At 42.5% G+C, this 16,526-nt stretch overlaps 1 protein-coding gene across 1 annotated transcript in view; it reads left to right on the forward strand.

Moving 5' to 3' along the window:
* Nucleotides 1-16,526, forward strand: part of Ryr2 (ryanodine receptor 2) — a 551,701-nt gene that overhangs the window by 299,652 nt on the left and 235,523 nt on the right. The window contains exons 17-20 of the mRNA XM_050142326.1: nucleotides 133-228; nucleotides 9,757-9,875; nucleotides 10,927-11,060; nucleotides 13,074-13,315. Coding sequence (XP_049998283.1) covers nucleotides 133-228; nucleotides 9,757-9,875; nucleotides 10,927-11,060; nucleotides 13,074-13,315 — 591 coding nt within the window. The remainder of the gene's footprint in view (nucleotides 1-132; nucleotides 229-9,756; nucleotides 9,876-10,926; nucleotides 11,061-13,073; nucleotides 13,316-16,526) is intronic.

Here is a 16,526-nt window from a genome sequence, read left to right on the forward strand (position 1 = left end):
GTCGCATTTGCATGTGGTTTAGATGACACTGGGAGATGCTTTGTGCTCTCCATCCCATATTGGATGCCTCTTGCAACCTTACCTTGGTCCCTGAGCTTGAAAATCACATTAATGTGTGTTCTTCTTTTGCAGCGGCTCTAATTAGAGGAAATCGTAAAAACTGTGCTCAATTTTCTGGCTCCCTCGACTGGCTGATCAGCAGACTGGAAAGACTGGAAGCGTCCTCTGGTACGTTCCTAGTTTTCTCCTTGATGTGTATGGTGTTCCTTCCTGTTTATTTCTGCTTCTTCTCTTTAAGACAAAGCAAGTTTGCATGTTCAGCATTACATGTTTTTTTTAATGGGTTGAATATTTTTTATTTATTGGTTGAGTCTCTGTTATTCCTGAATAGTGTTGATGTAACAACAGAGCTCCTGAAAGAAGGAAATAATCCATTCTAGAGGCAAATATGAGTGACCATGGTCTGGGAGCATAGATGTAGGTTACCCCAAATTCGATGTCCCATGGATTCCATGTGTCACAAAGTTTGTATACTGGCAGAAGGAAGAAAGCCATGAATCAGGGCGCTTTCCAAATGCTCCAGTGGAAACACCGAGTCAGTGAGGTCACAGCAGAGCAAGGAACGCTCAACTGTAGGCCTCGGTGCTATCTGATGATGCTCAGCCTTTTGGTTGGTGGAAACAAGTGATTTGTTAGAGTAAAACATTTTGAGAGGTTGTATCTGTTAGTTACGAGAATGTTAAGTCAGACTCAGAAGTGGGCGAGGAATGGCTGGCTATTAAGGATGCTGAAGATAGCACAAACTAAATCCTAATTAAACTCTGGACCACACCATTCCCACCACCTCACCATCACTGACGTCCCAGACAATTACTCAGCCTTGTACAAGGGCCAGTGGGAGGCGCAGCTTTTGTCCAGGGAGTGTTGGCTCACAGTAGAGATCCAGTAAAACCTTGTCCATTTATATTTATAAAATGTCTAATGATAAAGTCCTGAAATCCACTAAAGAGCTAAGACTCTTCTTCCTCCTCAAACTGATCCATCCTGATATACTCAATACACAAAATCTTTAGATGTTAGATTTCTTACTTTTTCTTTTGTCATCAAAAAGAACGTAAAGATACAAGGATATTTGGGTGAATTTGGGAAGTTGGACTCCCAAATGATACAACACCATGGTGAATTTGAAGAGGTTTCTTAAACACTTGAAGACTGTCCACAAAATAGGGTATTTGTTGCAGGCAGAAACTCTGAAACTCTGTTGCCTTTGGCTAGTGTCTCCCCGTCCTCCCTGCCCCCAGACTCTGAAAACCGCTGTTTTCTCTGTCCTCTTTGTTCAGTCGCTTTACTTTCCATATGGGGAACCAGCTGGGATCTAAGTGTCTAAATACCACCGTCTGTGGGGGACAGTGCACACTTAAACCATGACAACACAGCCTGTGCCTACTAGGCCAGAGTTCATCGAAAAGATTGCAGGGTGGCATGAGCAAGTGCCGTGGGTCAAGATGAAGTGTTCCCCATGGCTGGACTTTTCTTTGGGTGAACTGGGCTCTTGCAGTGGCATTTGTGGGGATGAGTCAGCTAGAGAAATGTAGCCCATTAATCGGGGGTGAGGTGACTTCTGGTGGGTATCATCCCTTGTGTGCTCGGTACCTGAACATTTTATAGACCTGGACGTGTTCTTACATAGGGAGCCTGCCACTCTGCTTCCGTGCAGAGCCAGTGCAGGGGTTCTTAGTGGGCCTCAGATGCCAGAACTTTGAAACAGTGTTCTGCTCCTGGACATAGGGTGGTTTAAACACCCTAAAGTTATTATACTTAATGATTTCTTAGAATTTTGAAGCTCTTCATATTCTAAAGGGGTTAGTTCCACTACTTGGGCAAGAGTGTCTCAGCCTCTCGTGTCCTATGAAGCCTTCCTCCTCAATACAAGGTTAGATTATAGACATGTTGAGTTAAAAAGAGACTAGGTTCTGGGATTGATTTTTGAGATTTACTATTACTGGTGGAGAAATCACAGCTACTTGAGTGACACCAACCCAGATGGCTCTTATGACACAGAAAAAGAGAAAGAGGTTATTTCCTTGGAGACGGTGGTCTTAGCTTTAAAAACATTTGGTGGTTTGTGCATGTGTGTGTATGGTATGTGTGTGTGTGCGCGCACACACATGAACATGCACGCGTGCAAGTGTAAATGTCAGAGGACAACCTTGGGCGTCAGTCTTTGCCTTCTGCCCCATTTCTTATGGGAAGCTCTCTGATCCAGGGGATTTCAGGGATCTCTTGTCTCCACTCCATCCTCACTACAGAAGCCCTGGAATTAGAGATTCATATTACTGCCTCTGACTCTCACATGGATTCTGGGGCTTCAAATTCTGTTCCCATGCCTACACAGAAAATGGCTTTTCTGCTCATCCTAAGCTTTTGATTTAAAGCTTTTATTTTGCAGAAAGCCCACCATGAGATATTGGAGGGATTATGTTCTCTAGTCGAAGGAAAGATAAAACAAAAACAACAACTACAAAATGCAAAGCAAGAATAAACTAAACTAAATCAATCACAATAGCATTGGAAATTTTCTAAAGAAAATGTTTGGTGATAGCCACTGGGATCAGGCCCTCTTTATACCCTAACATTCCTAATATTCCATGCTATAATCGGCCATATTTCCTACCCTGATTTGTTGTAAGAATTAGAGTGGTGTTTTTATGGGATGATAAGGTGGTCAGGACTTGTAAATCCATGCTTTATGTTGCAATTTCCTAAGAATACAGGAAATATAGAATGAATTTTGTAAAACAATGCCCAAAATAAAGTGTTAATAATGAGAAGGTCCTTATTTAGTAGTTAGGTGTTGTCTAAATTTAAAAATTCTGTCCTTGCCAAAAGTTAAACCTTCCTGGGACGCGTCAGGAGGAGTGGTGTGCTGCTCACTTTCTTTCTCCATGAAGCATTAAATTGTAGCTAAGAAGGAAGAGACTGAGAAAGAATGGAGTCTTCATTTGGAGGCATCTTGTGCTTTGCTGTATTTTATCAATAAGATGATATGTAGCACTTGGGGCGGGGAATCCGTCAAAGGAAACTCCAAATGAAACAAAACCCCTTTTAGTGGGTGAAGAAAAGAGAAGTAAAAATGTTCAAAGCTACTAGGTATTCTGACCTTTTTATCTTCTTCAGAGTGCTTTTATTAAAACATGTGGAGAAAGGGGATGGCCGATTACATTTCTAGAAAATGGGTCTTTCAATGAAAGAGTTCCGGCTATTTCTAAGTCTAGAATAAAAGGTGCCCTGCTTTATGGCAGGCAGTGGAGTGATTTAATAATCATTTTCCATGGTTACCTGAAGACCATTGTTCACTTCTAGCTATAGAGCAGTGCTAAGGGTGATGGGATAGCAAGGTTTGCTGGATTCTGGCTTACGATGCAGATGTTTCCTGGTTGACTTAGTCATGAGCGCCCCCTGGATTGTACAGTGGCTGACAGGTGTATGGCTTCTAGAAAGTTACTCATTAGGACTGCAAGCTCTCAACTGGGCAGGGATTTCCTGTGTAGAGTGACTGTATTTGTACACGGTTTATACTTCTATCCCAATGGCAGCTTTTATTATTATTTCATGGTAGTTCTTCATCTTTTCTAGAGAGTTTATTAAGAAAATAGGTTTCTTTGGTACATAGCAAGGGGCATTGGGATGAGCAGTGGCAAACATGCTGTCTGCAGTCCACTTTATAATTCTTGGAGTAGCAGATACCCAGTCACATGACCTGGGTCCCTTCCTTGTCCTGCGAGTGGCAGTTTCTCTTCAGTTTCTGTTAAGGAAGGACCCAAGGATGTCCCTCCATTTAAGCACTGGTGTGAGGCTGAGCCCCTGAGAAATGTGGGTACTGCAGCATGGATGCCCTACAGATCTGCTAGTGTGGCAAGGACCACTGGGCATGACCATCACACTCAAGAGATCTGATTCCCTGCACAGGACTTGTACAAGGTCAATCCAGCCCAAATTGGTGTAGAAGTAGAAGGTGCTACTGGCCCCATTGCTTATCGAAGAAGTTATTGACAGTTGATAGAAATGGTTGTCCCTCCCTCCCTCCCTCCCTCCCTCCCTCCCTCCCTCCCTCCCTCCATTCCTCCCTCCTCCATCCTTCCTTCCTTCCCTCCCTCTTTCTTTCTTTCTTTCTTTCTTTCTTTCTTTCTTTCTTTCTTTCTTTCTTTCTTCCTTATTATATCCACTGGTAGATTTCCCATGTACCTACAGGTGGCCCCACATCTATGCCCCCCTTCTGTACACAAATGGAGACATGTGAAGTTGGGTAGGGACTGTGTTGGAAGTTGTGCTGAGCTAGAGAAGAAATGGGAGTAGAGATATGTTCATATATGAGATTGTCAAGACTGAGAACTGGATCTGACATGCACAATGGCGGGACTGTAGTTCACATACATCTCAAGGTTCAGAGAGCCGTGAGAAGCGGTGAATAAACACAGAAGGCAGGTGGTCTCCTGGCTCCTATTTTTGTTACCAACAAGGCACTACAAGTAGAAAGTCAGGTGGCTGACTTCATGTATTGGGACACAGCCAAATGCAATGTTTTGCACACTTTACTCGGTGTCTAGCACAAGAAGGCCTTTATACTCTTTCATCTGTGGCCTGCTGTCTGCATTTCACGTGAAAAGTTGTTTAGAACATTGTGTAACATAGCCTGTAGACTGGCAGCATGGCTAGGCAGGTCGAAGTACTTAGCGCTGAGCCTGATGACCTGGGTTCTACCCCTGGGACCCACACAGGAGGAGAGGACCAAGTCCAACGTTGTCCTCTGGCTCTCATAGCACATGCTATGATGCACACGCCACTCATATACACAGTAGACACTTACATCAATGAGTAAGTACATAGTGTAGTAGACATTAAGATAAATCAAATGACTTTTAAAATATGTACGTAAGGTATATATGTGAAGCATAAGGGAATTTTGTGTTCAGACTTGGGACTCTGTCCCTAAAATATATCTTTATGTACATGCTGACCTATAACAGCAGTGAAGAGTCCCCCTGAATTTAACGCTCTTCTGGTCCTGATGTCCAGGCAAGGGAAGCTCATCTCAAGCGTTCTGTTGTACTGAATTTCTGACATCCTACCATCAGATTTCCAGGCAAGACAGAGAAGGCAAGGCCAAGCACTTATAGGTCACTTGCTGGAGGTCAAGGAAAAGCAGAGGAGGATTGAATGTGGTCAGCACTGTGGGCTCTGGAGTGACGTTATCTGTGTACCTCATTCTGCTCAGACTAAAGAGCTCACAGAGACTCGCCCACTGCATGAACTCAGCAATAATCTGATGAATAAAAAAATATCTAAAGCCAACAACCACAGTGCTAAAGTATCATAGAAACATCTTATAGTGCTTATGATTCAGGCTGCTACTGTTCTTTGAGGCAGTCTCAAATAACCCAAGCAAGTCTTTAACTCACTGTGCAGTGGAGGATGACCTTGAACTTCTGATCCTGCAGTATCCAATTCCTTAGTGCTGGATTACTGGTGTGTGCCTCCACACCTGGTTCTAGGCAGTGCTGGGGATCAAACCCAGAGCTTCATGCCTGCTAAGCAAGCACTCTACCAACCTACTGAACCACACCTACAGCCTCTATTAAACAACGATGTATCCTAATAAGAATTTGAATAGTATCAAATTTCTAATAAGGTCTTCTGGTTTTTAAATCACAAGCTGTCTTGAAACTGGCATTCCTTTTTCCTAACTGTCCTTTGGCAGCTGTCATTTCTCTGTCCTTCATAAATCCTGGCTCCTCCAACTGAAGGGCTCAATCATCGGGAGCCTCATTAGGCTGAACTGTACATTGTAGTTGCCCTGCTCTGTGTTCGTGATTTCTCAGTGTTCCCCAGGACTTCAGACTCACACCCACCTTCTAATCCTGAACCGCAGTCTCTCTTTTCTTAGCTTATTTATTTTGCCGATGCTTCTCCCAGAGTGTTTCGTTGCTTTGTGTATGCATAAGAATATTATGCACTGGCTCTTGTCTTCATCTCTCTCCCGATTTTGCCAATTTGTGTTCTATTTTCAAACTTAACCTTTGTCAACTTTTCTCCCTCCTCAGTATCACATGAGTTTGAGAAATAATGAGTTTATTTTCCTCTTTAGGTTCAAAAACAATCTAAAAATTCAAAGTATATGTAATTATGTGTTTTCTCTTGCAGCCACAATTTTTAAACTTTATTCATTTGAATACTGATGTGATATACATTTTTTTCTTTCTCTATTTGTGTAAGCTATGGAAATCCTATTTAGGGTAGCTTCCATTTGTTCTTATGATTTAGCCCTTGTTAACAAAAAGAAAGAAAATTTCATGCTGTTTCTTTATTTTTTGTTCCCTTTTCTGTTTGCCAGAAGACTTAAAAGTAAATTGGTCATTTATCTTGTGCTGAAACTCAAATCATTTCTTATTTTAATCTTGGTGTATGTATATGGTATATACAAGTGTGTGTGTGTGTGTGTGTGAGAGACAGAGACAGAGAGAGAAGAGAGAGAGAGACAGAGAGAGAGAAAGAGACACAGAGAGAGAAAGAGAGAGAGAGAGAGAGAGAGAGAGAGAGAGAGAGAGAGAGAGAGAGAGAGAGAGAGCACACAAGTGTACAAATGCCATGGCATGCATGTGGAGATCACAGGACCATCCCAGATGTTGGGCATCACTTCCTCCCTTTGTGTCTTCCTTACTGTTCCCTCTGTGAACACAAGTGTAGCTCAGCCCGGAGCTTCTCACGAGTCTCCTGCTCTCCCTCCATCTGCAGTCAATGGTTTGTTCTCACATTATCGTTCTGCTTTGTGGTATAAACTGTTCGCATCCAGATCTAGCCATGTTCCTCTTCTGATACACTCAGTTTTGAGCATGCGATGAGCTTTGTGAGCCATTATTTGCTAAGAGAACCTGTTCTCAGTCTTTTATTGATTTTTTTTTTTTCTGCACACAGCAGAGGCTGACGACTTTCTGTAAAAGGCCAATGCCTCAGTCTGATGATTCAGGATACCACAAGCCCCAGAAATGTGCTCCTGTTCTCAAGCCTAGAGGTGCCTGGACAGGAAGGAGCTTTTGAATTTGGTGTGTAGGTCTCCTCTCACATTGACAGCTCATGCTTTCCTGAGTGTCAGGGACGAGCACACTCCTGTAGCCTTTTTCCTTTGTGAAGGTACAACCCATTTATAAAAAACCAGTCACCATGGTCTCAGGTTATGGCATCCAGGTACATGTTTTAGAGCCTGTGTGCCCTAAAGTCTTTAATACAGCCCCCCCCATTCTGATTTGTAGTGAGAAGTAAGCACTGTCAGTAAATGTATGCATTCAAACAGTACAATAAAACTATATTAATAAAAGTAGGCCTCCTTGTGCTCTGTAATGTGAAAAATGGAGAGACATAAAGGACAGGCTGGCATGGGAAACCTACTACAAGTACCTTCCCGTCACTGGCATCATATTCTATACTGGGCTCTGGGTGATGAGTTTCTCTGATTGCTGCATCTTAGATGGTGGTGGCAGCATGGAGAGCTTTGGTACACTGATGTCAGCATCTCTATCTCAAATCTTGGCTTCTTGCATTTCTGTTTTCTTTGATTTTTTTCCCCCATTATCATCAGACTGTTGGACAACAGCTAAATTATCTCTAGAGTTTGAGGTCCTATAGAAATTGAATAGACGTGGATATTTTAACAGACTAACACACAGTGAAGGAGTCAGCATCCGTTGTCCTCATCCGTAAAGGGCAAGGATTTGGATCAGGCGTTGGTCTTGAGAACTTGAGAGGAGGCTGTCTGAATCCTCTTTTGTGAGCCTGACATTGCAGGCTTCTTTGCTAAGAAAGCGAATTCCACTTGACACATAAGAACCGTAATACAGGGTTTTAGAGGCTTCTTCTCAATTCTGTGCCGTCCTTAAAGATGCTGAGAGAGAGCCAGCGGTCTGCATGTTGTGTCTCATGGCCATGGAAGACTGGTACCATCATTGTTGACAGAGAGCAGCACTAATTGGTGGCTAATTAATTCACTTCTTTATTATTAATTGTGGATATTGCATTTGTTTGTATTTGTGTGTGTGTGTGCATTTGTGTATGTGTGCTCAAGCATGCTGTGGTGCCCTTGTGGAGGGCAGAGGACAACTTCAAGCTTCTGCCATGTGTATCCTGGGATCATACTCAGGTCAAATAACAATGATGGGACAACAGAAAAAAGGGACATAGTTTTCCGTTAGCTTTTTAAGTATACACCAAACATTCCGATAATGAAACCCGTTTTGTCTTTGTTCTTTTATAAACCTTAAGAAAAAAGGGCATATTGTACTTTTGTGATAATTTTTAATTTCTGTACTATTTTATTTATTTCCTTTGTTTTTTAAGTGAAATATCTGGGGATCCAACTCAGGTTGTCAGGCTTGACAGCAAGTTCCTTCAGTCACCTATTCCTCTTGCTGGCTTAGGATTATGTTTCTAATGCCAGAATACTAGGCCAACCAGTTTATAATTAATGTAGACCTCTGTGTTCTTCTTCAGGACTCAATGACTGTGGGACTAGGCAGGACAGAAACCTGGTCAACAGAATGGTGTCAATGTGGACAGCTAAATCCACTTAAAACCAGAGAAACCTTGGGAAGTAATTCTAGACACAGAAGAATAGAGTTAAGCATGGCTTCTTTTTAGCAGCATTTTCTCAGGTGGGCTCTCTTTACAGGAGGCAAGCACGTCTCATTTAAGAGAGGCTTCCTGACTCAGCTTTAGCTACAAAAACCTTACAGCTCTTTTAAGAGGCCCCACACCAAACACTTAAATGGTGTTGATGAATAGCCAAGAGCTTGTTTCTTGGTGATGGCAGGGACCTTGAAATGCCATAGAGTTGTGGCCATAAACATGGCTCTGGCCAGTACCTCTGCCATGAGGCTAGACTCTCAGAAAAGTAAGGAACGGGATGGATCCAGCCGTCAAAGCCACAGCTTTAATCCTAGCCACATCGCTTAGCAAATTAAAGGCTCCTGTGGTCAGAAAAAGAGATATACAGTAAAGATAGATTCAAAGACAAAGAAAAACTCTAAACGGTTTACAGTGTGTTTAAAAATATATGTAAGCTTGTGAGAGAAAAGAAAAAGAATAAAGTCCTTAAAATAAAAAAGAAAGAAAGAGTAGTTGGGTGTGGTGACACACACCTTTAATCCTAACACTTGGGAGGCAGAGGCAGGCGGATCTCTGTGAGTTCAAATACCACTGTGTATTTATTTCTTTGGGACTGAACGACTGTGAGACTGGGCAGTATGGAAACCTAGGTCAACACCAGAAAGCTTCAGAATCTGCCCTAAGTTACCGCCCATCCATGCTAGTCTCACATGCTGGCCCACCCTGGTGTACCTGCCCCAAGCATGCACTGCTGTTCTGTCCTCCTCCTCTGTGTGAATGCCTGGAGGGAAATACATTTGCTGAGTCCTCCCAGCCTGCTACACTGCTTTCTGTTATACTCCCGAGCTACAGTCAGCTTCCTCAGCTAAGCTCCACACCTCTCTCCACTGGGATCTGTGACTTTGGATATCTGTCAGTCCTGAAAAATGCCACCTGTTGCTTTTCCACAGTGCCCTGTGGCATACACATTGAGCACAAAGTAATTACATGTCAAACAGCGTGAGTGTGGTTGATTTAAAATATAATATATATACATATACATATATATATATCCCTGGTTCCTAGAATTTCAACCTTCTTCCCTCTTTTTCTTGTCTGTAGGCATTCTGGAGGTCCTCCACTGTGTGTTAGTGGAAAGCCCAGAAGCTCTGAATATCATCAAAGAAGGACATATCAAATCCATCATCTCACTTTTAGACAAGCATGGAAGAAACCACAAGGTAAGTGAGCTTTTGATTTCTGTGAGTGAATTCTGGAATCATTACATAGCGGAGAGCGGGCTATATATTGCCAAAGGCTAGAAGAAAGGGCTTTATGTGTTTTTTACCATAATGAGATGATAGGAATTTTGAACCATGTGCATATAATTGCATACTGAAAGTATAAACAGTGATAAAAACAGGATAAATGTCAAACAAGCCAAAAAGGAGTGAAGTACTAAGAGGCCAAAAATATCTAACATGTTATATAGTGGTTTAAAATTCAGAGCATGTACATACATCTAAGCATACTTGATTGCTTATACTTCAGTCTGGCTTTTGTCTTTATGTATCTGTTATAGATGAATTAATAGTTAAGATATATACCAATCTAAGATAATTTCAAGGTGTTGACATTTTCATGAGTGTTTTTTATCCTTAGTTACCATGGAGTGCAATTGTTTCATATATAGTCCTTGTAACTGTGAGAGTACAAACAGTTTTTGTTTTGTATGTGAAAGAAAGCTGGAGAGTCACTGGGACCTACACTGCCATGTTGCAAGGACCAAGCTGAGGCTGTGGGCGGGACATGAATCAAGTGTTGTGAAAGCAGGACACCCAGAGTTTATATTCCCCTCATCCATGTGGATGCTGGGACACTGTGACGGCTTCCTGTAATCCCAGTGCTTGGGAAGCACAAATAGGGAATCCCATTGGGCAAACTGGATCTAGAGTAGTCAGATTGGCAAGCTCTCAGTTCAAGTGAGAAACCCTGCCTCAATAGATAAGGTGGAGAGAATGATTCAGGAAGATGCCCAACATCAACCTATTTTTACATGTACGTATACACATACATGTCCACACATATTTGAACATGCATTTACAGCACACATATACATGCATATACATCATACATGAGAGGGAGGGAAGAAGAAGAAGAAGAAGAAGAGGAAGAGGAAGAAGAAGAAGAAGAAGAAATATGACAGTATCAGTCACAGTGGGGGTTGTGTTGACCTCATGGAAAGATCTGTTGATGAAGTAAGGGTCAGTTGGACGTGCTGTCTCTCCCCAGGTCCTGGACGTGTTGTGCTCTCTTTGTGTTTGCCATGGGGTTGCTGTCCGTTCCAACCAGCATCTCATCTGTGACAATCTGCTGCCAGGACGAGATCTCTTACTGCAGACCCGTCTTGTGAATCATGTCAGCAGGTAAGTTCCCATGGGCATCGTCTCTCACTTCACACCACAGCAAGGAGCTCTCTCTCCAGGGAAGCCATCAGGAGGCCTGTTTGTATTACTGAGCATTTGTGTCTGTTCCCCCCATTGAACAAACATTGTTTTCTACGAAGTACAAAGGTTAATAAAATAGCAATGGAGGAACAAAGTATGGGCTTAGTGCAAACACACGTGTAAGAGTTTCTGTTCACTTTCACGTGTAGACAGATAGCCACAAGCATCCTCAGAAGCAGGCAGTAGCTGCACTGATATACAAGGATACAGCTGTAGGTATTCTAAGAGGCCACACTGTTCTTCAACATTCTGCGATTGTATTTACTATCAGTGCTTTAAAAAATAGTGCCCCAAGTCTAAAACATTTCAAACTAAATAACTACTGAAATGGTGTTTTCCATCGGATCAGCCTTTTAGGGAATCTAACAGTCGTGATTGTCACCTACAAGCTACCCAGGGCTGTGCCTTGCTGATGGCCTGGGCTGTCTGTGTTTTGTGAGCTTTCTTTGGTACTGCTCTTGTCTAACTTTTATAGATTATGACAGAGTTGGGTGATCCTTGGGTCTGTTTGCAGAAGCGGAGCTAGTGAGCACTATGCCATTCTCTCTAGATTAAAAGAGAATCCAATAAACCAGAAAAACCCATCAACAAAATGCTGTGTGATAGAGTAACTAGGGCTTTGCATAAGATTCTGACACTTTATTGTTCTAAAAACAGAAGTGGTATGAGATCTGCAGCTTTTAAAAGATTTTCTCATTTTTACTTTATGAGTTTGAATGCATGGTATGTTTGTGTACCACATACATGCCTGGAGGCCAGAGGAGGGCATCAGCTCTCCTGGGGCTGGAGTTAAAGGCAGTTGTGAGCCACCTTGTGAGTTTTAGGAACTGAACCGGGGTCTTCTGCAAGAGCAACCAGTACTCTTAACCACTGAACTGCCTTTCTAGGCTCCCTGTGTTGTGTTGTGTTGTTTAAACAGGAGTGGCGAGGCTTTGTGTGTGTCAGTCCTATTGTTAATGAGTGATACTCACTGCTACCTCCACTTCTCCTTGGGATCACCAGAGAATATAAGCCCGCTCTTAAAATAGATTTAAATGAAACTTGTCAAAAAAAAAGTCATCTTTTCAAAGCAAGGAAGGAGTCAACAGGCAGCAATAACCCTGACTAGTGATGCGTTACCTTAAGCCATATCATAACCCATGTTTCATGGCACTTATATTAGGAAGGTTTACATGTCTTGGGTTAATAACAACTCCATTTATTATGTGGTCCTGTTGTATCAAGTATTTCATTTTGTGATCTACATTTGATTAGTGTTACGAAATTTTCAAAATATTAGTTAAGGACAAAGTCCAATTAGACCATGGGCGGACTTGACTGAGTAAACCGAACATCAGGTGCTTCATGCTCACAGTGAACTGGGGGTACTGTCTGCCTGGGTATCAACACAGTGAACTGGAGGTGCTGTCTGCCTGGGTACCACCTCAGTGAACTGGGGCTGCTGACTTCTGGGTATCACCTCAGTAGTGGTATTATAATTCTGTTACATTTTTTAAAATGTAGGTTTAGGAGGTTGGGTCAGTTACTTGGCATGAGAAACCACCTGGCAAAAGCAGTGTGGGGAGGGATGGTTTATTCTGGCTTACAGTTGCAGGTACAGGTGGGGCAAGGCATGGTGATAGGTGCACAAGAGGGAAGGGCACTTTGCATGGGCATACAGGAAGCAGGGCATGAATGTTGGTAGCTAGCTTGCTTTCTCTCTTTACTTAGTCCAGAACCCTAGCACGTGGGATGGTACTGCCGACCTCAGTGAGCCGAATCTAGAAACATGGTCACAGATGTGTCCAGAGGTTGGTCTCCTATGAGTCCAGAGCCCATCAAACTGACAGCAGTGGCTATCCCACATGTACATTGTAGAGAATCAGGAATAATATTGAGAATCATGAGTAATGGAACCAATAGAAGTTTCCTCTGTCTTTTTCCATTTAAAAGCATGAGGCCTAATATCTTCCTGGGCGTCAGCGAAGGGTCTGCGCAGTATAAGAAGTGGTACTACGAGCTCATGGTGGACCACACTGAGCCCTTCGTGACAGCAGAAGCTACTCACCTGCGAGTGGGCTGGGCTTCCACTGAAGGGTACTCCCCGTACCCCGGCGGGGGTGAAGAGTGGGGTGGTAATGGCGTTGGTGATGACCTCTTCTCCTACGGGTTCGATGGCCTTCACCTCTGGTCAGGTAGGCACCGTCCCTTTCCCAGATGGAGCTCTGGTGACCTGTTGTGCTCTTGTGAACGCTGAGAACTTTGGATGATCAGAACTTCAACGCTGAAGTGATGAGTACAAGAGTTTAACGGGAAGCAGAGTTTCACTACAGAAAAAGAAGCTAATTGCATTAGAGTACATTTCCAAAAGGTTGTAAAGCTGGTGAATGTGTGGTTTAAAAGGACATTCTAGTACATGAACAAACTGCAAGAATCTCAGGTGTTTCCGAATCACTTTAATTGGTATGTGCAAAGGTTTAATATTCATCATAAAAACCATACAATACGACTAGCTTAGATCTCAGTGAGATAGTGTAAAAGCCAGTCAAATGGAAGCTCCAAGGGACCGGTCCAATCATGGCATGGCTTAACAGGTGTGGAAAACATAAAGCTACATGTATAATCAAGATACCAGCTGCCAATTCTCGATAGTGACTTGAATGCTTCTTGCAAATGCTATATGTTAACAATTTGTATTTCTTTCTCCAGATCACAAATGGGTATAATTTGGTTTACTTCAAAGTTTAGTTCTTGCATAGTATATTTTTGCATAGTATTATTGTTTTCAGGTGCTAGGGTTCACCTGAATGTTGCACGCATGTGCAGTTCATGAAGCTTCAGTTATATGACAGTTCTTGGTGACCTTGACATATCCGACACTTAGTGTGTGAAAGACACAGAAAGTTACCTAGTTATAAAAGTTATAAAAGCTGGATTTTGTCTCTTGGTTGTGAGTGATGCTCATTTAATAGTGTAGAGGCCTAATAAATTCTGAAAAAAAAAAGGCTTAAAGATCTAAGTGAATTAAGTCCACGAGTTGATGGTAATGAGATTAATGAACTCAAAGCACTTTGTAGAGTTACATCTACATAATAATAGTTATTGGACCTCTTTTATCTGGTGCCAGGAGTTCAGATGTCACGAGGGAGCTATGTTTTGAATAGCTCATCTAGTACTTGGAGTTTGTGGTTAGGCACCTCAGAAGAGTTTATATTGCTTCTCTTCAAGAGCATGAGCCAATCAGATCAGAGCCATAATGCCTTCTGTGTCCCCACGGTAATTTTCTGTGGTCCCAAGGACAGGAAAAGAGCACTTAGCTGAATACTGGGCTAAATTCTGTTTTACCCTTGCTTCTGAGAATTGCTTCATGGGAAATGAACCCTCTACTGGATCAACAAGCCCTGTTAAAGTGTCTTCCTTGTAGGCAGTGCTTGGGGGAAGTGTTCCTCAGATACAAAGCCTGGGATTGCTGTACTGGGCACCTTGCTACTTCAGATCTCATGCTGCCTTGCAACTTTTCCTGTTGACATATTAGAAGAGCTTCATGCTGCTGCAACAAAAGCCTGTGCTTTGGGCTTTTATGAGAACGTGCTAAAGAGAGAAATAAGGGCAGAACTTAAGTGTGTATGGATGTGCTATAGGAAAGATGGCAGGTCACAGAATTCCTGGAGAAAATTACCCTGAAACTCTGCTGTCAAGAGAACTTACTTTTCAACTTTGAAATCTTTTTCTTTATGTGAGGTATATTTATGTGCTTGCATGTGTACGTGTGTGTGTGTGTCTGTGTGTGTGTGTATAGAGGTCAGAGGACCACCTGTGCCTTCTGCCCAATTTGAGACAGAATCTCATTACCACCGTGTACAATCCACAGAGTCCAAAGATTCTCCCATTTCAACACAGGGGAGCTGGGATGACAGACATGCATGTATTGTATGACAGACTGTGTGTCTATCTTTTATATGGGTTCTAGGGATGTGAATTTGTGTCCTCATGAATATGCCACAAACCTTTGTCAACATAAAGCCATTTCCCTGGCCCCTTGGCCATCTTTTAAAGTGCCAAGAAACTACAAGTCATAGTATGGACTGTTTTTGTTCTTTTTAGGGGCCTATGGCACAATTTTCTAACCTGGGATTCAGTCAGCAAAGACCATTGTAAAGTAGGTAGAATTTGCCTACGTTCTCTATCACATTCATACCAAGGCAGCTTCCCTTGGGGTTACTCGCCTATTTTTCTTCTTTTTGGTGGTTATTATAGGAGTGAAAGCATCAAACTGGCAGCTTCTCGGAGAGAACACATGTTTCCCCCACTGAACATTGTGTAATTAGAGCCCAGTATTCCTTAACACAAGGATTTGGCTCCAAGTCAAGTTCTGAGTGACGTCTTCATTTGTTCTCTCACATTTGACCGTGCACACCATTGTTACTGAGGCATCCCAGATGAGCTCTGGAAACTTTGAGAGAACTGAAAATTCTCTAAACTCTCTGAATGGAGGATAATTGTAGAGGAAAGATCAGTGTGGATTTACAAGCCAAAGCTGTGAATCTACCTGCTGCTCCTCCCTGTCAACTAAAGGAGAAGACAAGGATGGGCCGGTGGAATGGCCATTCAAGGCGAGACCTGGGCATGTAATCATGAAGGTTCTACACCCTATGTGCCATTCAGGCCATGGCTCGAGTTTTTAATTCACTCTGTCTTAGCCATGTGCTTCAGACTTTCCAGAGAAGAGGACATGGGAAACCCTTAGGTGTTCATTAGCTTCATCACAGCAATGTCAATAAAGCTGAACAATCTATTGGATTGCAGTAATTTTAGTATCATTGTGTAATTTTAGTATCATTATCCTAAATATATCCTAAAATAGGAACACTCTTATTAACTGTGGGTCTTGACATTAGCAAGGAAATCAACATTTTTCCCAGGAGCTGCTTTGCTTTTGTGTTTTTGTTTCTTCTTGTTTTGAAAGCCGCTTCTTACAATATTCAGGGAGTTCTAGAAGATGTACCTAATAATGATTCTGATGCTGAAAGAGCTGTAAATTGATAGGATCAAAACAGTATCTACATTCTAGAAGGAAGAGACTTTCACTGGTGGTGGTGGTTGTTTTGTTTTTCTGTTTTTTTGAGACAGGGTTTTCTGTGTAGTTTTGGAGCTTGTCCTGGAACTTGCTCTGTAGACCAGGATACCACTGGTGTTTTAAATGTGTTCTTGCTTAGAACTCTTGGTGTGCTAGATGAGTGTGTGTGTGTGTGTGTGTGTGTGTGTGTGTGTGTTTATGCAAAGCACGGGGGATGGAGAGAAGTCTCAGTTGGTATAGGCACTTGCTGCTATCCTGAAGAGCAGAGTTTGATCCTCAGGACACACATGATAGAATGGGCAGTTTGTCCTCTAACCTCCACAGGAACG

This window comes from Alexandromys fortis, unplaced genomic scaffold, assembly GCF_014885135.2.
Source record: "Alexandromys fortis isolate MF-2015 unplaced genomic scaffold, M_Fortis_MF-2015_v1.1 scaffold_5, whole genome shotgun sequence".
Lineage (NCBI taxonomy): Eukaryota > Metazoa > Chordata > Mammalia > Rodentia > Cricetidae > Alexandromys > Alexandromys fortis.